General features: G+C 44.7%; 1 protein-coding gene and 1 long non-coding RNA gene across 3 annotated transcripts in view; one reads left to right on the plus strand and one right to left on the minus strand.

The window, feature by feature from the left end:
- Positions 1 to 23,155, plus strand: part of LOC137219726 (uncharacterized) — a 295,061-nt gene that overhangs the window by 192,347 nt on the left and 79,559 nt on the right. The window lies entirely within an intron of this gene.
- The window catches only part of TNR (tenascin R), a 415,801-nt gene that overhangs the window by 59,443 nt on the left and 333,203 nt on the right, over positions 1 to 23,155 (minus strand). For both annotated transcript variants that reach the window (XR_010941221.1, XM_067728715.1), the window contains exons 4-8: positions 20,933 to 21,409; positions 12,879 to 13,142; positions 9,458 to 9,573; positions 7,085 to 7,235; positions 1,575 to 1,844 (exon numbers count right to left, since the gene is read on the minus strand). Coding sequence is in view for 1 of the 2 variants with exons in the window: in XM_067728715.1 (XP_067584816.1) it covers positions 1,575 to 1,844; positions 7,085 to 7,235; positions 9,458 to 9,573; positions 12,879 to 13,142; positions 20,933 to 21,409 (1,278 nt within the window). In the remaining variant the exon portion in view is untranslated. The remainder of the gene's footprint in view (positions 1 to 1,574; positions 1,845 to 7,084; positions 7,236 to 9,457; positions 9,574 to 12,878; positions 13,143 to 20,932; positions 21,410 to 23,155) is intronic.

Genomic DNA, 23,155 nt, shown 5'->3' on the forward strand with positions numbered 1-23,155 from the left:
GGGGATCCCAACGTGTGTTCAGTAAAACATCTGACCAGCGACCCGTGGCTGGGGTGGAGTCTAACACAGGGGCTGGAGAGCAAACCTGAGAGGGCCTCTTTCAGAATCAAGCTGCCGTCTCTGGTTCATCAGTGTCCATGCTTGCTCCCTTGTAACAGGGAATGTTTCCTTTGGGGTGGAGGGAAACCCGTTATGAGATTCCCGGCCTCCCTCTTTCTTCTGCTGGGGAAGACGGACTTGCTTCCATGGTGAGTTTTGTGGCAGGCCTGGGCACGGCCCTCCTGCTACCCTCTCTCATGGGAGCCGTCTGCACATGGGGATCGGCCTCTGCTTGTTCCTCTGTGCTGTAAGCCCTAACCTGCGTAGCCCCACAGCTTCCGTCAGATGGGGGTCTTGCCCAGGTCCACAGGGTTCATCCGTTGGCGAGCCCATCCAACACTAAGCTACATGCTCCAGTCTAGGGGATATTTTGGCCTCCATCTGTCTTACTCTTTGCCTTATTTATCAGCTGATTTTAAACACAGGTGGAGGGTAATGGTGCTGTTTATTGAACCTCCCTGCAGCCCCTTGGCTGGCTTACCCCATCCCGTAACAGACGCTTAGGCCACCACTCAATGTAGGATGCCTGAATTAGTGATTCTCCTACTTTACCCCATCAGGAGATGCTGGTTCTTAGATCTTACAGAAGCCGGCAGTTTCCTTTGATCTCTGCAACAACTGGGGAGTTGTCGCAGACATTCCTTGATGTGTGACCACCCCCCTGCTGCCCCCCAACAGGGCAGAGAGGCCGAGACTGGGTATCTGGGTTAGACAGAGACTCACTGTCGGATCACAGCCCCCAATCACCCAGTGAGAGTGCCAGGGAGCCTGTCTTTGGATGGTGCCTGACCTTCCTGTCCACTAGCTGGTTGGCCTGATGGGCTCCTAGAGAGCCAGGGAGCAGGTCGTGAGGTCTGGCCTTTCCCGACTATTGGAGCCGGGTCTACATTAGCCTTCTTGCCGGTGCCCGCAAACGGCAGGATGAGTCACAGGCTCTCAGGTGGAAGGCCTGCTTCCAGGCGCGCAGGCCCGGCTTTGCACAACTCCAGGGGGCGCCATTGTGCTGGTGTAGTCACCGTGGATTTATGCAGTCATTACAGCCATTTCCGGCAAATGGCAATAAAGTGACTCCAGGAAGGGGTACTGAACCCTCACAAAATTTCCCTTTGGGCTAGCGATGGGGATGTCAAGTGACTTCAGGACAAACTTTTCATTTCATAAAGGAGAAACCTGAAACCTGAGGGGAAGAGACTTCTGTCAAGTCACAGATCTGGCTGGTAGCAGAGGTAGGACAGGAACCCAGCTCTCCCATCCACTGGTGCTGTGCGCTCCTCTGCCCTGAGATGTGACCTCACCAGGATGCCCTGAAACCTCTCGCTTCCTTCTTGCAGTGTCTGTGATACGTGGATGCCCAAGCACACGTCATCTCTCTCCCTGGATGCCCCTCTTGCCATGAGGATACCAGCTGGCTCAACACCCTCTCCCCTCCTCAGGCTCTGCTCCCCGCCCCTGCCCCACCCCACCTACAGCCTCACCTGTTATGAACTGGGTGGTGGTGGACTCGCTCTCGTTGGTTCCACGGACTGCGCTGACCCACACCTCGTATTGGGAGCCGGGCCGCAGGGCCTGTACCGAGTACTGGCTCAGGGGAGGCTGCAGTCGGAAGGTGGTCTTCCCGCCTTCCCCGCCCACCAAGCCGTACTTCAAGAGAATGAAATCGACTTTGGCTCGAGGTGGGGTCCACTCCACGAAGGCTACAGTGTCGGAGACATCTCGAACCAGGATGTGCGTGGGCCCATCAATGACTAAATGAGAAAGATCCAATAGAAAAAAAAAAAGTTTGAGAAGTGAGCCTCTGACTGAAGCTCTTTCCTTTCCTTTCCTCCTTACATTAGCCTGGTCGGTCAGAGAGAGAATAGGTATTATCATCCCATTTTGCAGATGGGGAAATTGAGACACAGTGAGATAAAATCTCTTTCCTGAGGACACATGGTTTTTCAGTGGGGGAACAGACACTGGATCTTAGGTCCCCTGAATCTTGCTGTCACGGGGCTGTGGTTTTTAGGATTGACACTTCCCAGTTTAGGCAGGGGAAGGGCACTTACTGGCTTGAGAGGGCCAGCACTGTTCTGTCAGGAGGTTATGGGACAGACAACAGAGAACTGTGTTTCTCGTGTGTGCCCAGCTGCCCAGCTCTCACATTCCGTGAGCCCCAAGGAAAGACCTATGAAATTAGCAGCCCTATCTAAACATCTGAGACTTCCAACTTGGTTGCCAATGAGGGCATCACGAGTATCCAGAAGATGTCCCTGCTCAGCTGTACCGACAACTCAGTCAACCAGCTGCTAAGACAGTCAAAAACCCAACAGACATTTGTATTTGTGGATATGAAATATGCCTTCTGGGGAAACTTGCTCTTCTGTAAAAACAAGGATCTCTGTTTTGGAACAGCGTCTTGTGGGCTATTTTTTCCCCACCGGTTCTTGCGTATTCCTGAGCCAGGAGGGCACTGCAGTCACACACAGTCCCTCCAGGTTATTCAGCATGTGTCCCTCATGAGTCCTGGCCTCTGGCACTGAGCACCTGAAGGGAACACCATTGTGGGATGGTGTTACCTAGGAAAAGCTGGTTGGTTTCCTAGGGGTCCTACCACCCTGGTTCCAGCACCCACTTGGGGTCCTGTTCATATTGAATTAGATGATGGTGGCGGTGGGGCAAGGTGAGAGAATGTAGAAGGGAAATAGAAAGGGCTTAGTGAGTAGAACAGAAAATGGTGTTCTCAACTCCTCATGGTGTGTCTGGATGGCTGACGTGCCCTCCTTTGAATTACTCATTACCTTCTAAAAAGAGCTGGCCTGGCTTCCATGTTTGCATTTATTATGGACTACGCCCCTCTAGCTGGGGCTGATTAACATGAATATTCATATTCTTCAAGGATTTGGAACTGGAACCACAGACTCTGGCTTTCTGGTTAGCTGGTTTTGGACCATGTAGAGCCAGGGCTGGTCTGGCCATTCTCTACCATATTCACAAATAAATAGAAAACATCTGATCTGGGGAGAGAGAGACAGAGAGACAGAGCGAGAGCGAGAGCGAGAGCGAGAGAGAGAGAGAGAGAGAGAGAGAGAGAGAGAAGAGGAGAAAGGGGAAAAGGTGATTTTCTAATAAATACATATTTGGTTTTCCCTTCTTAGTGCAGAGCTCCTAAAACCCTGGGAATTTTCTAAGTGATGAGAGTGATCAAGTTGTCTTTTGTTATGTTAATAAAGCGAGGGAGAAAGCTGGTTGCCAAGGGACCCAACCAGGTGATTAGAGGGTTGGAACTTTCAGTCCCACCCCTGACATCTGGTCAGTCCATCAATCATGCCTATGTAATGAAGCCTCCATAAAAACCCAAAAGGACTGGGTTTGGAGAGCTTCCAGGTTGGGGAACCAGAATGCTTCCATGTGCCACTGCCGTGGGCCCCAAATTCCACAGGAGCAGAAGCTCCTTTGTTCAGGACCTCACCTGTGTATCTCTTCATCTGGCTGTTGATTTGTATCCTTTAATATCCTTTGTGATAAACCAGTAATTCAGTGAGAAAATGAGTTTCCTCATGAGTTATATGAGCTTCTCTAGCAAATTAATCAAACCCAAGGAGGGGTTGTAGGAACCTCCAATCTGTAGCTGGTCAGTCAGAAGCACGGGTGACAACCTGGACTCGTGATTGGCGTCTGAAGTGGAGGGTAGTCTTGTGGGACTGAGCCCTCCAACCTGTGGAATTCGATGCTCTCTCCTGGTAGATGTGTTGGAATTGAGTTGAATGGTAGGACACCCAGCTGGTGTTGCAGAGAATTGCTTGGTGTGGGGAACCCCTCCCCCAGTCACACACATACTGGAACTGCGTGCAGAATTTTAGGAGCAAATACACAGAGAGAAGCAGAAGTGAGTGACCTTGTGGCGCTTCTAGAAAGGTATAGAGAATAACTCGGTTCTTGACTGTCCATTTTTTGGTTCAAGTCTTTTGTGAGACTCAGATGCGTTTCTGGCCCTGGGGTTTCATAAGACACTCTGTGTCCTTCCAGTAAATTATCTTTTTTGCTACAGCTAGTTTAAGAAAGTGTTTTTCCCTTGTTACCAGAGAGTCTTGACGAAGACTGTTTTCTGGTTTTTTTAACCAGTCTGCACTGGACCACCTCCTCGTCTGTCTCCAGAATGGAGTGTCTCCCTCAGGACTGTCTCAGCCTGACTTGGAGCCTCTCTCTCTTTCCGAGTTGGGCCTTTCGCTGGGTACCCCACCCTCCTTCTGGGTGTAGCCCAGTCCTGTTCTCTGTTAAGCATCTTAGGAGTTTTGGTCTGGCACCAGCCAAAATGAAAATCACCAGACCATTTTGGGTTTGGTGCCACCTGGTTTGGAGTGAAAGTGAAGTCCTGTTTTTCATATTTGGAGTAATAATGAGATTTAACAGAATATATCCAGATGTTTTCTTTTCTGCACGCTGTATTTAGTGGTTTTAGGTAACTTGGGCCTTTTAAATTCCATTTAATTTAATAATGAGATGGAGGAAATTATCTCCTAACTGCTGAATAAGCATAGTGCTTGAAACATAGTAGACACTCAGTAAATGGGTGTTGAGTAAATGAAGTAAATAGATGACTCTCTATATGCATAAGAAAGAAAGTGAAGCATTTCAATGAATTGGAGCTTCTTGAAAAAAAAAAAAAGATGTCACCAAAACTCAAATGACCATGTAAGGCTTTTGTCCATCAGCTCTTTTAAGTCCCCAAATCCTAATCATAATGATTGCTCATATTAAAATGTGACTGTGTAGCACCGAGGACTCTGGCTGCAGGAGGTCTTGTAATTTGAATTCCCAAAATGGCCTGCCTGGAAGAAGCCAGCCTGCGTGCCTGATGAGGACTCAGAGCTTAGCAGCAGGGGGTTGGTGTGGGTCAGACATAAGCGTAGGGAAATAATTAAACAATCGTTTCTTAAAAACAGCAGACAGGGCTGGGAGCCAACCATCTTTTCTGCAGCCGTCCTTGGATTCGGCCCTTCAGTTGGCCATTGGGTAACCATGTCCCATTCCAGTCAAGGAGGTATCAGCTTACTTTCAAGTTAGGCCCTAATTTTTAAACAAACACACATCCTACTCAAAAAGTAAACTGGAATAAATATTTGTCTTTCCATTTCTTCGTAATTCTGTACACAATCCCAAAATATGAACTAGGAGTTTTTTTCTTAATTGAAAAAATTCTGCCTGGCTTTACCACAGATGACTAGATCTGGAACTTTTAATTTTAATCTTAAGGAAATTCCAAACCAAAAAATACTGCAAATGTTGTCAAAATGTGGTTTTAAGTAGAAGACTAAAGCAGAGTTGGACTGTCTTCTCTAAGTGCTGTCAGTACTTTGGAAGAAAAGCATCCTCCCTCTGTAATGTTCTTCTCTGCCCTCTCATGAACCATCTCCTTCTAGCTTTTTTTTTTTTTTCCTACTAATACTTTCTTAATATCAAATCACAGAAGTGATTTGGGGACCCTGAAACATTCCTCATCAGAAGAGGAGAATCTACACGTGTTACCAAATCAACCCTTCAGGGTCCAGCATAACCTTGGGAAGCAGAACTGGGGAAAAACTCGGGCCACTGGTGTCTGGAGAGATTCCTGGACACTGGTGTCCAGAGTACTTTTAGACTTTAGGGCTATAGCGTTTCTTCTAAAATGTATTTGGATTAATATAGTGGTTTTAAAGCCTTTGGGGGAGGAGAGGGCTAATATTCTTTTTTAAAAGAACAAAATCTTAAATGATTGTACAAAACATAAAACAGACAAAAGTGGAGCTGCCTCTGTTGGAGGGTGTGAGGGGCATGGGAGTGGGAGTAATTAGAGACCTGCATCTCCACTTCCTCCTTGCCTTGAGGCGTGGCCCTGGAAAACCGGTGCTCTAATGGAGCATAATCTAATGCCACAGTAGTTTTAAACCAGTGTTTTCTAGTCTGAGCGTAAGCCTCAGCACCTGATGCTGTTTAGTTTGGATCCAATTAACAACGTATGAATCACTAATCCATAAACATGGGCTCATTATATAGCGTTGTGATTCCCTTTTCTGGCCAACTTGGCCTTTGTCCCGCACTCATGACTGGTTTTCTTAGGTGTCAGTTTCTGTTTATGAAAAATAAAGCTGTACCAATATTCGCCTACCTCAGTCTCTGTTACTAACAGGGACCATTGCTTAACCTTCGAGTTTCAACCCTCCCATCAATAAAATGAGGGCCAAAAATGATACCAGAAGCTATTTATAACTTCTGAGAAATTCTTCGTGAGGGCACACACACATGTATCATAATCGTTAATTTACAGCATCCTTTGTCAGCGAAGGAAACAATAAAGCAAAATGCGATACAGTTAATTAATCAAACCTAGAAATATAATGGTCTTGCATGAGAGGCACTGTGGGGGTGAAATAATTATCAACTTAAGTCATCACCTTGAACAGTGACCCAACCCACAATTTACTGGTTTTGAATGACGTTTCCCGCTCTCACTTCTAAAAGTGTTCTCTGAGTGTATGTATACACACAAGCTATCGAGCACTCACTGTCATTGACACAGTGCTAATCACTTTGTGTGCTTTATCTGATTTAATCCTCATGTCATTTCTATGAAGTTCATCATTGTCAAATGAATCAAGGTTTGGGAAGGTCAAATGACTTTCTGCAAATCTCACAATAAATAAGAGTGAATTAGCTCTTGCTGGCTCCAAAGCTCAAGATACTAGGAGCTGACAAACAAGGCCTCTTAGTGAGTAAGATCAGAAGACATACACTGGAGATCCTAACAAAGAATTTCCCCGTAGAATACTCTTGCAGATTTTTGTGCTTGCAAGGATAAGGAAGACGTTCGAGCATCTGGTCGAGTAGCTCCGTCTCCAGGTACCCAAATTAATCTCAGCTGTGGGAGAAATCCTAGCACCCCTTTGTCTCTCTACTTCCTGGGTGCGTCTGCAGTTTTTCCTGAGTGACCTAATGGTTAGCCATAAAGTGAAAGGTTGGGGGCACTCACCAGTGGAGACGCTGGCCGAGGTAGGGGGGCTCCGGGCTTGCTCTTTCAGAGCCACCACATTGACAGTATATTCCTCCCCAGGCTTTAATCCCGTCTGATTGAAGGATGTAACATCACTGGGGAGCTGGGCAATCACCCCTCCTTCATTGTTCTGTAGGGCAGGGGTGGGGAGGGGGGAAGGGAGAAGCAGAGAAAGCAAAAGAGGAAATCAATGGGAGGGAAATGTGTGGGACACCGACTGTGGATTAAAGATGGGGACCACTTCTCTGCCCTCCAGGCTGACAGCTGAGGGTCTGGGGCCAGGAATGACTCCCAGCAGGATCAAGAAGAATGCCACCACTCTATGAGGATTTGGCAAACGGAGAACCAATTTTCAAGAACATTTCTTTGGCCTCTCCTGAGTCTACTGAGTTTGCCAATAAAAATTAGTCATGAGGTGATGTAGATTGGCTCTTGCCAAAAATGAAATGTCTGGTGCTTACCATCTATGAGAGTTTTTGGCATTTATCATGGTGAGCATGCCCTTGGCTATTCAGAAGAGTCTAGTTGTGTATGTATGTGTGTAAACATCTTTATGTACATGACAACATGTTTCAAACTAAGACATTCCCAGTTTTTTAATGAGCCGGAGCTGTTATTTTGCTGTATCTGGAGTTTGTCATGGTGTTACACTGGCTGCAAGTCTGTCATTGTCTTATTACCCAGATGAGTTAGGAATCCGTGACACAACCAGCTGTGAAGCACAAGGAAGAGAAAAGGGGTAGAACAAAGAATAATACAAAGGAGAGAAGAAAGAGACAAGTTGGTGGAAGAGGAAATGAAAAAGATCAACTTGATGATGCTGGGTCCAGGATTTTGTATCTTTCTACCCACCTGTCTGTCTGTCTGTTTGCCTATTATTATACATTTTCTCTGTGTGCCTCTGGAAATGGAGGCGACAAGAGGGCTCTTTTTTGTGGCACTGCACTTCTCCACTATTCTTTGGTCTCTGTTCATGTCACCTGGAGTGCCCTATTATGTAATTTATAGCCACACTTTTATAAATCAGCGTGACCTCCCACTGGCCTCAACCTACAGATGATACAGCTATTCTCTGTGGCTGCATATATGACCTTGGCATGCTCTGGCTAGCCCCACTCTTAGAGTTTTACATATCGGATATAAAACAGGCAAACCTGGCATTGGTTTTTTTCCTGCCTGAGTGGCAGAGTGACATGATTCTCTCTGCCCTGTTATAAATCCAATTGCCCACCATACTTTACTGGCCATTTTAATGCAGATAAGACATATAAGAACGTATGTGTAGAGAATGTCTGCTTCGATGTATTTAGCTTGCCATGGCATGACTATATCCACATAAGAGAAGTGGACAGAGCCCTGGAATAGGAAGTGGAGACCCAATTCTTCTTTTAAGCCTGCCACCAACTAGCTGTCTGAAATCATTTAAGTTCACTGAGTCTTAGTCTCTATAAACTAAACAAACTAGATATAAAATGAAGGGTCATCAGTCCCAACAGTCCATGCCTCTAAGAATTTTGAAGTAAAACAATGGTGAAATCGTAGTCTCATCGGCCACAAATGTGTCATCTGTCATTAAGTCTGATGAATGACTGAAAAAATCCTCTTTGATATTGAAAGATGAAGACAGAGGAAAGGACTATGATTAAACATTATACCCTTATGAGTGGTATAGTTAGGGAAACCATCAGTGGCGTTAATAAATCTGGAAAACTAGAACTAGTCAGGCGCCTCTGGCACCTTAGAAAAGTAGTTTTAGGGTTAATAAAATAAAATACTGCTTTGATGAATGCAAAGGACTCTTGGGATAATTTTTAACTCAAAGACTAATAATATAATTTGCTTAAGGAAAAATTTTCTCAATGAATAGTTTGTGAAAGGTGTTTTTGTGTTACATCTCTGACCTTTAGAGACTGAAGCCACGCAAGCTGACTTTTGGGGCATCTGTCGGCACAGAAGGAAGCTGTGGGTTGATCATAAGACCGATTCAGTTTGGCTTTTCTTATGTCCTAAAGAGACACCCCAACTTTTTGAAGGTCTCAGTTTTCGGACTTGCTAAAATGACAGCTTGCTAAACCCTAGAGCTTTCTGAGCAGAGAGCTGGGGCTGGTGGCTGCTTCCGCATTCTCTTGTCATCCAAGGCTCAGGTGCCAGGCTCAGGGCCATTACTCAGTCCTTACCAAGCCTTTATGAAAGAAATGTTCTGTAGCCCATATACCCACAGAATGCCCCTTCGTGTCCTGATGGCATGGAGAGAGAGATTGGGGGCAGTGCCTTTTTTGCTGCCCCGATTCCAAGTTGAGGGTATGAATACCCCAAATAAGGCTGTTCGGCAGTCTGACAGGTGGGGGTTACCTTTGGAATGAAGCTGATCTCCCACCCATCGAAGGAGAACGAGAAGGGCTCCCACTGCACCTCCACGGTGGTCTCTGTGATTGTCTTGAATCGTAGCCCTTGAGGAGTGGAGAGATCTGGAACATAGCAATGTGGGTGACCATGTCATGGCTCTCCCTGGCAGGGGCAGAGAGCATTACCTGGGGCTCCCTCCACGCCATGGGTGTGGTGGCGTGTGATGGGCAGGCTATCCCAATCTCATTACAGAGGTGGTGGGTTCCAGGTAAGGGATCAGCCCATGTCACTGTGGTCTTGGCACTCAGTGTGGGCGAAGATACGAATAAAGTAAACAAACATAACCTAATAAATACTTTTATATGCTTTCTGTTACATAATAGGTTACTATTAAAATAAAAAACACACTTTCCTTTCCTTACTAAGGTGGTGAATCTTGGCATTTAACATAGTGCCTTTTTCAGAGAAACTGAACACTGTCTTCAGAGGCTTTAAGGGTTCCCGAGAGACAATATAAAGGCTAACATCACTGTTTCCATTTCACACCCAGGAAACCGTGGCACAGAGAGAGTAATGAAAGACGTGGAGAAAGCCAACTTCAGAATATAGTCTGGAATGCTTTTCTCGATCACGTGATGTGCCCTAAGAATATCTCGTTTAGCTCAAATCGTCTAGGATGGTCTGAAATTTCCATTTCATGTATACAAGCAAAGCAAGGGCATAATCAAGGGACAGTAGTAGATACTGGGGTTTTCACTCTCACTCCACTAGCTTCTTCTTTTCTCCAGCTGTTCCTTCATTCTCTCTCCCTTCTCTCCTTCACTCACCTTTGCCTCATGTGTCTCATTTTTAGTTCCTCTGCTTATCTCCCTCTTTTTCCATTCCCTACACCCTCCCCCCCGGCCCCCTTCCCAACAACACACACACACGCACACGCACACGCACACGCACACGCACACGCACAGGCACAGGCACAGGTGGAAGTATGCTTGTCCTAATGGAGTTCCAATTACCAGCCCTGAAATACGACAGCACGACTTTTCTCAGTTCTCCAGCGAGCCTGCTCCCATTTCAGCTGTGCCTCTCCTGGGATATTCCCATTGGAAAATTGACAGATTCTCATCCTTCCTGTTTGGAAGCTTCCTCACGCTTCTTGGTGAAAGGCAGGGCTGATTCTGAACCCACTTGAAGGCGTGTCAGGGGAGCTTACATGATTCTGTCCTTGTCACCTGGGAGCTTGCCTGAGGGGATGCCCTGAATTGGTGTAATAAAGGCCATGGGAGATGGAAACCTCGTCATGGCATGTGCACGTGGATCAGAGAAGAGACGCCTGGGAGTCGGGCCAGGCTCTTGCTGAGCTGACCCATCCTGGAGCAAGGTGGGAAAAGCGGCAGATGGTGACCTGCCTCTCTACACAATCATTGCAAATATTTTAAATTAGTTCTCAGGCACGAGAGGAGTTGAAGAAAAAGGTCAAATATAAACAGTGATAATTACAGGCATATTAAAAAAAAGGCAGCATTCATAGGGGGAGTCCAATATTATAACAGGATCTTTGTCACCTGAAAAGCAAGGGGACAAAATGACTTCTTAAATCCTTTTCCCTCTGCTTGCCCCTATGCTTACATCCTTCAAAGCACAACTCAAGTCCCTGGGCCTCCATGAAGACTTCAAAGCCAACTCTTCCTACTTCAACCTCTTCTTATTCTGAACTTTCATGACATTTGTTACCCAGATACCATCTTGTCATTTAAGAGCTACATAAAATGGGCTCAGATCTCTCATCCCATATTTGGTGATAAGTCCCATTTACCAACCCAGGGGCTTATGTTTCATGGTCACATCTTGTTCCCATTTCCTGCTACTGCTAAATTCTCTGCATTATGTAATAAAAAATAAGTATTTGGTCTTTGTCCTGGCACACAGCTCCCAAAACCCTAGGAATTCCCAGAGTGATAAGAGTATCTTTTGTATGATTATGAGATAACTGGTAGTTGGGACCTCCTAGATGGCTGGTCTGCAGAAAAACCCAGACATGATTTAGAGAGAGGGTTGGAACTTTCAGCCCCACCTCCCAACCTCCAGGGAGGGGAAAGGGGCTGACTTGAGTTAATCACCAATGGCTAGTGGTTTCGTCAATCATGCCTGTGTAATGAAACCTCCATAAAAAAAACCCTAAACGACGGGGTTCAGAGGGCTCCTGGGTGGGTGAACACATGGAGGTACTGAGAAGGGTGCTTGTCCAGAAAGAACGTGGAAAACTCCACATCCCATACTTCACCGTATGCATGTCTTCCATTTGGTTGTTCCTGAGTTGTATCCTTTATAAGAAACTAGTAATAGAGAGTAAAGCTCTGTGAGTTCTAAGGAATTACCAAAAGTAAGCAGGGGTTGTGGGAACTCCTTAAATTTATAGCTGGTCAGTCAGAAGTCCTGGTGACAACCTGGGACTTGTGATGGCAACTGACGTGGAGGCCCTGTGAGACTGAGGACTTAGCTTGTGGGATCTGATGCTAACTCCAGGTGGATGGATATTGAACTGAATTGAACTGGATTGTTGGACACCCAGCTGGCATTTGAGAGCTGGACAAGTGGTGTTGGAAAGATAATTGAAGAATTCGGAGGTGTAAAAAGAAAACTAAATAGCAGCCTCTTCCCATCTCTTTCTTATTCTGCTCTTCAATGTAGTCAATGTTAATAGTTGGCATGCAATTTTAAAAAAATTTTCTGTGCTTAAATAAACATACAAAATATAGATACATACCTATAGCAGTTTCTCTATTATAAATAGAACACTTCCATTTCTCATGGAGAAGAGTTTAGTGTGTGTCTGTGTCTGTCTGTCTCTCTTTTACCCCGTTGTCTTTCTAGACGATGCTTTAGAGCCTCAACGTTTATAATCAAAATGGACTATCAGGATATTTTACTAAATAAATGATCACGAAGAAATATGCTATGAGGAGAGGTGGGAGTTTTCAGTTGTGGTTTTAAATAAGATTTTTTTTCCCACTCTGTTATACACTTACCATCTGTAACGTACCATTTACACTTGCTTATTATACATCCTATTTCATATCTCCTGGTTTCTAGTCTCTAACTAGATTTGAAGTCTATATAAGTCTCATACTTTCCTTGACTTCTAATCAGACTAGCTTATAACAAGTCAGAACTCAATAATTAAAGTACTTTTTGTCCTTTTGGTTCTATAATTGATAGGGGTTGCCTAGATTTGGAAACTCATTTTTGGAAGTGCCTTTTTAATGAGGTACCCTTTCCTAAGTGGGTCACGTTGGAAGCCCTTCCCCTCAAGAGCAATGATTATTGCAGGCATCCCTGAAGAATTAAGAAAAGACACTACTATCATGAATGCCCATGATCTCCTGTAGGAGAAAAGAAGAATGAAACAGGATGGGGAAATGGTACGTACGGGTGGCCACCTTGGCCGTGATGGGAAGGCTGAGGATGTTGCTAATGACAGCGTAGACGCTGATGTTGTAGGTGAGACCTGGCTCCAGCTCCGAGATGGTGACACCACTCCAATCTCCAGGCACCCGCTGCTGGAGCTGGAGGCCCCCCAGGGCCATCGGCTGGTAAGAGATCACATATTCCGTCACTGCCATCGGCCCGTCCCATTCCAGCTCAATGGACCTGTCGCTGATACCAGCCACTCGCAAGTCCTCTGGAGGGGCAACTACCAGGAGGCAATACACAGATAGCATGAGCTCAGAGGACTGCCTTCCCCATCCTGGACCCAACTTCCTTCCTCACATCTCACCCCACATGCCCTGTCTGTATATTCTGCTCAGCTCATTGCCTTTGAGTGATTGGTAATTCCCTTTGCAGGCAGGTTCTTATCTTTTCTGTGCTCAGTACTCCCATCCCTATAGGGCTGTGAGTTAGTGGTGTGCTGGAGCCGGCTTCTACTGGCTCAGCAAAGTTGATTGTCGAATTTTGCAAGACAGTTTTAAATAGTCATTATTAAAGATTAAATTGTACTCAGTATTAACTTACAATTAAGTAAATTATCTTAAAAACAAAATTATGAATACTCCAAACTCATCACTGGCAAATTACTTCACTACATTTTACTATTATCTATGCCCTTGAGTCAATTTACATGTGTTGTATCTCTCTGGTAGAAATACTATGTAATTGTGTGCTAATGCACAGCTGTTTCCAACTCTACATTTAGTGACTTCATGTTGGTAGTTTGAAACTGGCCACAGAGGGAGTATTTACACCATGGAAGTTGGCAAATGCTACAAAGTGGGGCTTTTGATTTTTTCCCTCAGAGATCTAGTTGTTAGATATTTAACAGCATACATTGGCTAATATTTTTGGTAGTTTAATAAATTATTGTTACCAGATTACCCTGGGAGCCAGTATTTGATTTGGCAACTGGAAATAAAGGCTTATTCCTGGTTATATTGCAAAATACAAGAAGCCAAAACAGTAAATCCTAGATACCATGGACTGATGAAGACATTCAATAACACTTTATTTTCCCTGTTAAAAGGAGACTGTTTAAGTTTTGAAAGAAATGTAACTCGTGTTAAACAAATTTTATTAGCCTTGATTTTGGGGATGATGAGAAAGGAGCATACTTGAGGGCTTTGCTTTTCTCTCTTGTTCTACTTTTCAAATGCTATTCAGAGAATCACCAAAAACAAAACCTCATTGAAATAGCCTTTCATGTATGGTTCCCTTGGGAAGTGAAGATTCACCAGTAGTGGGGGTATTAAATGACTGAAACTTTAAGATCAATTAGGATTAACGCCAGTATACCTGTAATTGGACCTGCCCATAGATTAACTCGAAGATCAGGCCAGTATTTAAATAGTCATAATTAACTTATAAATTTATATGCAGTGGAGGTTTTGGTTAGTTTAAAAGTTGTCATTGGTATTGAATTTCTCCTCTGAGAATCCTCACTCTTTCACCTTTACAAGAGCAGAGGACTGAGGCAGCTGCTAGTCACAGGGCCATGTGAAAAGAAGGTGCCTGTGCTCCCTGTGGTGCTCAGCCTCAAATTCTTGGCAGAGGTGTAAATGAGGACTCATAAGATGGAAATTAGGAACATATATTTACAATGTTGGGCATATGCTTTGATTGCTTTTGCCCCAAATTGTGAATGGTATAAAACAATCTAGATAGCAGAGCTTCCTCTGATTAAAGATGGCAAATGTTGACCAAAACAAAAAAATTTTTAATTTATAAAACTAGATGAATGTAAATGAAATTTAAATAATCAAACTTTCAAATGATAGTTTATAAGCATATATCATTTCCAACTCTGGCATGATGAAAGCTTTGATTGCACTAAGATCTTTGGGGTAGCCTGTATAATGCATACCAGGTGACTCCTGGACCAGGGAAAGAAGAGTTGTTATATAGAACCTATCAGTATTTTGCATGGTTATATAGAGCATTTATTATGCACCAAGGACAATGCTATACATTCTGACATAGATTTTCTTATTTCACCGTCTCACCAACACTATGGAATTGGTATTATTTTTACCCCTGTTTTATAGAGAAGAAAACTGAGTCACAGAGTCAGCAAACACAGAAGCTAGGATTTGAACCCAGGCACAATGCTTCTAGAATCTCTAAGCCAGTGTACAATACCACTTTATATTTGCATAGCATTTCAGTCTATAAAACATGTTTAGATAAACCATCTAACTAGACTTTAAAAAAAATCCTTTAATTGCAGCTCTATGAGGTAGATTGGGTAGATATAATTATCCCAACTTAACAAATGGAGAAACTGAGACGCAGGCTAAAGGACTTGCCAAAAGTAAGGGAGTTGGGTCATAGCTGAACTGATTATCAAACGAAGATCTATACTTAATGTGTTCTTTCCTCTACAATTTGTAGGATGGGTCACTGATTGTACCAGATGCTTTCCTTCATTTATACACAGCCCACAAAAATAAACTACATCAGTGAATAATTCAGACTATCGTTTAGGATACCAATTCCAGACTGGTGCTTATCCTAGAGGTAAGAAACTTCTTTTAAGAAGGATTCTCTAAAATTTCACAATTTGTATGGAAACACAAAAGACCCCAAATAGCCAAAGCAATCTTGAGAAAGAAAAATGGAGCTGGAGGAATCAGGCTCCCTGACTTCAGACTATACTACAAACCTACAGTAATCAAGACAGTATGGTACTGGCACAAAAACAGAAATATAGATCAATGGAACAGGATAGAAAGCCCAGAGATAAACCCACGCACATATGGTCACCTTATCTCTGATAAAGGAAGCAAGAATATACAATGGAGAAAAGACAGACTCTTCAATAACTGATGCTGGGAAAACTGGACAGCTACATGTAAAAGAATGAAATTAGAACACTCCCTAACACCATACACAAAAATAAACTCAAAATGGATTAAAGACCTAAATGTAAGGGCAGACACTATAAAACTCTTAGAGGAAAACATAGGCAGAACACTCTATGACATACATCACAGCAAGATCCTTTTTGACCCACCTCTTAGATAAATGGAAATAAAAACAAAAATAAACAAGTGGGACCTAATGAAACATAAAAGCTTTTGCACAGCAAAGGAAACCATGAACAAGATGAAAAGACAACCCTCAGAATGGGAGAAAATATTTGCAAATGAAGCAACTGACAAAGGATTAATCTCCAAAATATACAAGCAGCTCATGCAGCTCAATATCAAAAAACAAACAACCCAATCCAAAAATGGGCAGAAGACCTAAATAGACATTTTTCCAAAGAAGATATACAGACTGCCAACAAACACATGAAAGAATGCTTAACATCACTAATCATCAGAGAAATGCAAATCAAAACTACAATGAGGTATCACCTCATGCCAGTCAGAATGGCCATTCATCCAAAAAATTTATAAACAATAAATGCTGGAGAGGGTGTGGAGAAAAGGGAACACTCTTGCACTGCTGGTGGGAATGTAAATTGATAGAGCCACTATGGAGAACAGTATGGAGGTCCCTTAAAAAACTAAAAATAGAACTGTCATATGACCCAGCAATCCCACTACTGGACATATATCCTGAGAAAACCATAATTCAAAAAGTCATGTACCACAGTGTTCATTGCAGCACTATTTACAATAGCCAGGACATGGAAGCAACCTTAGTGTCCATCAACAGATGAGTGGATAAAGAAGATGTGGCATATATACAATGGTATATTACTCAGCCATAAAAACAAACAAAATTGAGTTATTTGTAGTGAGGTGGATGGACCTAGAGTCTATCATACAGAGTGAAGTAAGTCAGAAAGAGAAAAACAAATACTGTTTGCTAACACATATATATGGAATCTAAAAAAAAAAATGGTTCTGAAGAACCTAGGGGCCGAACAGGAGTAAAGATGCAGACACAGAGAATGGACTTGAGGACACGGGGAGGGGGAAGGGTAAGCTGGGACGAAGTGAGAGAGTGGCATGGACATATATACACTACCAAATGTAAAATAGATAGCTAGTGGGAAGCAGCTGCATAGCACAGGGAGATCCGGTCGGTGCATGTGACCACCTAGAGGGGTGGGATAGGGAGGGTGGGAGGGAGACGCAAGAGGGAGGGGACATGGGGATATATGTATACGTATGGCTGATTCACTTTGTTATACAGCATCAACTAACACAACAATGTAAAGCAATTATACTCCAATAAAGATGTTAAAAAATAAATAAATAAATAAAACAAAAGCACAACAACAAGAAAAAAAAAAAGAAAGCTTCTCTAGGGCCTGCCTTTTGTTATTCAACACGCTGATTCCAAGTTTCCTGTGTGGGACTCCTCCTGTCATGGTGACAGAAACAGCCATTCCAAATTTCAAGTCACCAGCAATTCTTAGGGCATTTGGGACAAGTCAGTGTATTCATTTTTAGTGCCTTTCTCCAGAAAATAAAGCTAATCACGACGAAGGAGAATGATCCAAGCAGAGCATTTGGGGATTTTAAAGTAAAAAACAGGTGCAGAAGGATTTTTTCATCTTGACAACTTCACTTGGCAAGTTTTTTATCTTGAGACCTGAGCCTGGTGGTGGTAATGATGAGAAAGAAGCAATGGTGTCGATTGTGGAAGAAGCATTCTTGAGAGCGGTGGCTCCAAGGAGGAGACCATCACCTTTCACCCTATAACTTAGCAGCAGCTGTGTACATTGGGTGTCAGTAATTCTTATAAAATGAAATGGTATTGCTAGAAAGCAAACTGTAAAAGAGCTGTATGCCTTGATTCAAGGAATTTAGTGTGTGGCGGGGGGGCTGCGAATTATTCTTAGTATTACTTTCTTTGGGGCTCCAAGTTGGGAACTTGGGGAAGAGCAGGCAGTTAAAAAGGAGTAAACTGCGGCTTGAGGAATTGGAGTTGCTTATCTGCAAAGATGCCATGCTGTTTACTTTTTAGATCTCGCATCAATTTTGCACATATGTGGTGAGAGCAGTTGGAATTAGTTCCATGAAGTGTCTCGCTCGGAGGAGCGAGTGATTTCAGGTGCCAAAGGTTGGGCTGGCCGCAGTGCTAGCAGACGCAGAGGCTGGTGGTGATGAATCTCTGCAGGTCTGACTGAAGTCCAGGGAACGGCTTTCTGGATTGTTTCAAGCCCCTGCTCTGGTTGTTCTTTCATCCTGTTGCTTTGCAGGGAGTTGTGGCCAAACCTCCTTCCCTGGGGGCAGGCGTGGGCAAATGGTTGGACGTGCTTCCTTACCCCGTCTCCAACACCTAATATTTTTTATCATTTGACAGAGCTCAGCTTTCATGTCAAAAGACTATTTCTTTGTGTATGTGGCTTTCAAAATTTTTATTTTCTGATTCCACTCTACTTAGCATCCCAGGGAGGATTAAAGAGTGCTAGAAGTTGGTAGGAGACCAGCGTTCTTATTTTTGCCCTGCCATTAATTAGCTGTCTGGCTGTGGAAAAATCTTCCTGTCTCTCAGGGCTGCTGCTTTTTTCAATTTGTAAAATGAGAAGCCCAGAGAAGCTTCTTTCAAAGCCTGTTTTAAGTGCTCATATTCATGAATTTTTTTGTTCTATTGTCTTTACCGGGCCAGAGAACAGAGGCAGAAAGGTTGAGATCTGGTCCCGTGGCCCGCTATGAGAACGATCAAGGCTGGGAGTCAAATAGAGTGGCCTTGTCGACTCTATTCAATTGCATTTAAGCTCTAGCGGCCTAAGGAGCCTCAGAATGAAGTCCACACAATGGGCAGCCACTTTCCATGCCCTTGCCAGAGAGAAAAGAATGACCTGTGGAGAAGTGCATTTTGTGGCTCTCCATGTTTTCACCTTACCCGTTCTCTTCTTTCCTCTCCTCACTGCTGTTGGCGAGGGGAGCAGTAATGCTGGAGTGGGTGCATCTGGCCAGAAAAGTCAAGCAGTGGATAAGCAGCCCCTCTCCTAGAGCCTTCTCACAAAGAGCAAGTGAAGTAGCACTTTAGATAATGACCTAGTTACCTCTCTGGAAAAGACCCATGGCATTTGGTTTAAAAGACAAGAAAGCCTTGAGAGCAGCACCTGCTGAATCAGTGGTGGCTCCATGGTTGCTATAGAAACAGATGGAGATTATGCAACTGTCCCTCCTCACATGCTTTGGGAACCTGTAAAGTAATTTATCTGGGCATCCAGAAGTCTTCCTCAAACAGCACAGAGGTAACGTGTTGGAGGTAACATGTGCTCATGGTTTGGGCTCAACCCAGTTGTAGTTATGCTAGCAGCTCCTGAGTCTTCCCTGTGTGACCAGAAGGGCTTATCTCCAGTTCAGTTTGGACCCTGGATCAGATTAAGATTCTGTTTGCAAATGAACCCATCCCTGTGGAAAAGGAGGGTCAAGAACATGAGAAGTATGTACAACCCAACAGAGATCAATTTTATTAAGAAGGATGTGAACTACAGAATAGCCATACATAGAAAAGGGCCCAAATGGACCCTTAGCATCCTCTGATGGGGCCTCATGGAGCCTCCTTAGCATCCTCTGATGGGGCCTCATGGAGCCTCGTCCTGTGGGTGGGAATAGGATCATGCTTCAGCCTCCTCTTCCCAGCAATTACCTAGGACTTTGGATTCAGAAAGACGAAGCTTAACTTCTGCTTGACTTTTCCGTCTGAACAACTGGTATAACAGCTATTTATATTTTCAGTAAGATATTCAGTAAACAAAATTAGGAGGCTAAATGAAATCATTGACTGTGGAAAAAAATAGAAGAACGTGAAAATATTTTTTTTCCTAAGCAGTGGGTTGTTGTTTATCTTTTAGTTGTTGCCATCGATCTTTTAAAAAATTTTAGGTTGAAGTTGCAGGTGCAGGAGACTTGTCTGACTAGTCTGGCACCTAGGTGGGAATCATTGATGATGCTCAAGAATAAAAGGCTTGTGAAGCTGGCCTCCCAGGATTTCCCCCTTAAACCAAGGTCAGAAGGTTGATCAGAAAATTCCTAGAATCAACCCATCAGAAAGCTTAACAATGTTCGTTTGTTGTTATTTTTTATTTTCAATTTTCCCAATGGGCACTCTGAGCCCACTGTTACAGATTGAACTGCAAATGGAAAAGATCAAGATCAATCACTCAATCTGTACTGTTTAAACCACAAATTTATCAGTGAGAGTCACTGATTTAGTCAGAAGATGAGCAATAACGGTGAGATAGTGACAATAATCTGATTTTAGGCAAAAGAAAATGATCTCCAGTGAGATATTGGTATTTTCCCACTGATAGATTTAGGTCCTCCTTTTGGGACATCACCTTTGGATTGGTTTCCATGGTGCAGACACATATGGGGTTGGTTCCAATTTGCTATGTCATCTGGAACAAAGCGACTCGTGACCTTTTAATATGCTGTACTAATAGTTAGAACGTGCGTTGTTGCTCGATGCCTTTAGTAGTTTATTCCTAGTGACAAGTAATTCCTTGCCTATGAATACTTTTATCCATGTGGACACTAGATGATTTCAAAAATTAATAACACTTTGCAATATGCAAGCTCTAAAATAGCCAGAGTGCCCTGCTAGTCTGACTATCACAGACTAACCGCCATCGCATGCCCTAGCACTGTGAAAGGACGTGTCCCCAGACTATGGCAACAGGCAAGGGGCATATTCTGGAGCAGGTGGAGCTCTGGGAAGGGCTGAGTTAGGGTGGTCCCTTGCCTAAGGTGTTGCCATGGTCTGACTCTCCGCTTTCTTCCATCTCAAGGACAGTGAAATGCTGTCACCATCATTACCATTGACTTTGTTCCGGTCTTGGGGTAAGATTCAGCTTTCAGCCTGAACTTGACCTTTTCTGGTTTCCACCCTTCCCCCCCTTAAATCTGCCTCGTCAATTGTGATTGACTCAAGAAATCAGCTGTCTTGGAAAGCAAGTGTACATGACCCAGTTGGGAATTCTTCGGCCTAAAATTCACCTTCCCTCCCATCTCTCTTCCCACCTCCAGCCAGTTTGCTGGACCACCCTTGACAAAGGCCCCGCCGAGCTCCCCTCCCTACCTGCCGAGCAGTCAGGGCCCTGGTAGCCCTCTTCACAGAAGCAGATCCCCTCCTGGCAGTGTCCTCGCCCACTGCAGGCGTTCAGACACCACTGCTGGCCGCAGTCCTCACCAGCGTAGCCCTCCTGGCACAGGCAGGTACCGTTGGTACATCTCCCCTTCCCTGAACAGTCCCCAGGGCACCTCAGCTCGCTGCAGCCCTCGCCAGTGTAGGCCTCTTCACAGACACACTCCCCGTCCACGCACAGCCCCCGGGAGCTGCAGTCTGTCGGGCACCGGAGCTCTGAGCAGTCGTCGCCGCTGTACTCGCTGTCACAGATGCACTGGCCATCCACACACACGCCCCGACTGGAGCAGCCTAGGGGGCAGTAGGGCTCCGAGCAGTTCTTGCCAAACCAGCCTTGATCGCAGATGCAGCCGCAGGACTCGAGGCTAAAGTTGCCGTGGCCACTGCAGTGAGGGATATAATCCAGTTGTCCTGGAAGGGCCAAGGAGAAAGTCAAAGGGCAGCCGTGGAACCTCCTGTAAATGGGGTATGGGAGGGGTGGGCAGAGACCTCTCCTCACTCTCTGATCAGGTTTGTGTTGCTGAGAATTAAGCTCAAGCTAGTTTGGTACATCATCGACTTCATGAATGTTTTCATCTGATAGGGGTTGTGTCTGGCACAGCCCTGGGGGCGACGATGAGTGAGATCAGGTCCCTCGTCCTTCAGGGGCTCACCTTCAGTGTGTCTTGGCTCGGGTTCCCTAGAATCAGACTTTAGGTGAGAATTCAGATGAGAGTGACTTACTGGGAAGTGCTCCCAGGAAAAACCTGTCAGGGAGAAGGGGAGACTCAGGAGGTTGGAGCCCAAGCCAGACACATTATCAGGCAAGGTCCTGGGGGTGTCACATGGGTTCAGTCCTGCAGGGTCTTCTGGACACAGTGTAAGCCACACCTCAACTGGGACGAAAGGCTGCCCTTGGAGGGTATAAATGTCCATTGTCTCCCTGGGCCAGGCCAAAGAGGTTCTTACAGCCCAAGGACAGCCCCTGACCAAGATGCCCAGGTGCTGGCTATGGGGACGGAAGGGGATCTGAGGGCTTGTATGCTGAGTACCAGGCCTGTGATGCAGGACAAGGTCACATGCGCTGCAGCCACACCCGACTGCCTCTCCTTCCTGCCATCTAACTAACTCTGCTCATTCATCACAACTTAGCACTAGGGTCACTTCAAAGGCTTCCCAGAACTTGTCTCATTTGGTGACTGTTTGCTGTGATCTTTTTAGGATTCTATGCATATCTCCTGCCCCTAGCCCTTACCATGCTATAACTATAGTGGTTAATTTAAACCACTATAAAAGGTAAAAGCTTGAACCCGAGATAGTAAGGAAGACACAGTCCTCTTGTTAAAGAATAAATTTCATGGGTTGAAGGTACCTTTTGGGTGAGAGGAGCCGGGCACAAAAAGGGACACACTTTCTGCTCATTGGGGGTCAGCTGATAACAGCTATTGCATGTGAGGTCCCTACTAGAAGCCAGGCTTTCATCTGAATGGAGGCTTTTATATGTAATAACTCCTGATGTTCTAGTCTGTCACCATTTGTCAATGGAGAAAGGAAGTCATGGGTTATGCAACTTGCTTAAGTCACAAGCTAGTAAGTAGCAGAGCTAGGATTTGAAGTCAGGAAGTCTGGCTCTGACTTCTCCCAGAGAGGTCAAGATAGTCATTGGTAAGTGTTACTAGTCAGGGGGTGGGTGAGACTAGAGGTATAAGTCCTGGATACTCAGCCTTTGGAGGGGAGGGGGTTGTAATAAGCTCTGTGAGTGGGTGTGTGCATGCACGTGCGTGTACATCCACATGCGTTCGTGGAGGGGTCAGGGGCTGAAACTTCCATCTTGCTGGAGAAGATGGGGCCAGGTCCTCTGAGACTATAATGACTATCATTTACTCAGATGGAAGAAAGGCTGAGATGGAGTGAACAGAGCGCCTGAATTCTCTAGTCCCTCAGGTTAACATGGATAGATATCAATTCAACAGCCTGTGAAAACCAAAGATGAATGAAGACAGACGTCAAATTCCCTGCTCACCACAGAAGTTGCTGTGCTGAACCGATGTATTGTTACCTGACTCATCCCCCCAAAATCAGGTTAATGTATTTCAAACTGACTATGCGTTGTAGAGAATCCCTACGCCAAATCCCCTGGGAAGGACCACATTTAGATCTTAGAGACGTCTGAACAGA

Source organism: Pseudorca crassidens, chromosome 2, assembly GCF_039906515.1.
Source record: "Pseudorca crassidens isolate mPseCra1 chromosome 2, mPseCra1.hap1, whole genome shotgun sequence".
Classification (NCBI taxonomy): Eukaryota; Metazoa; Chordata; class Mammalia; order Artiodactyla; family Delphinidae; genus Pseudorca; species Pseudorca crassidens.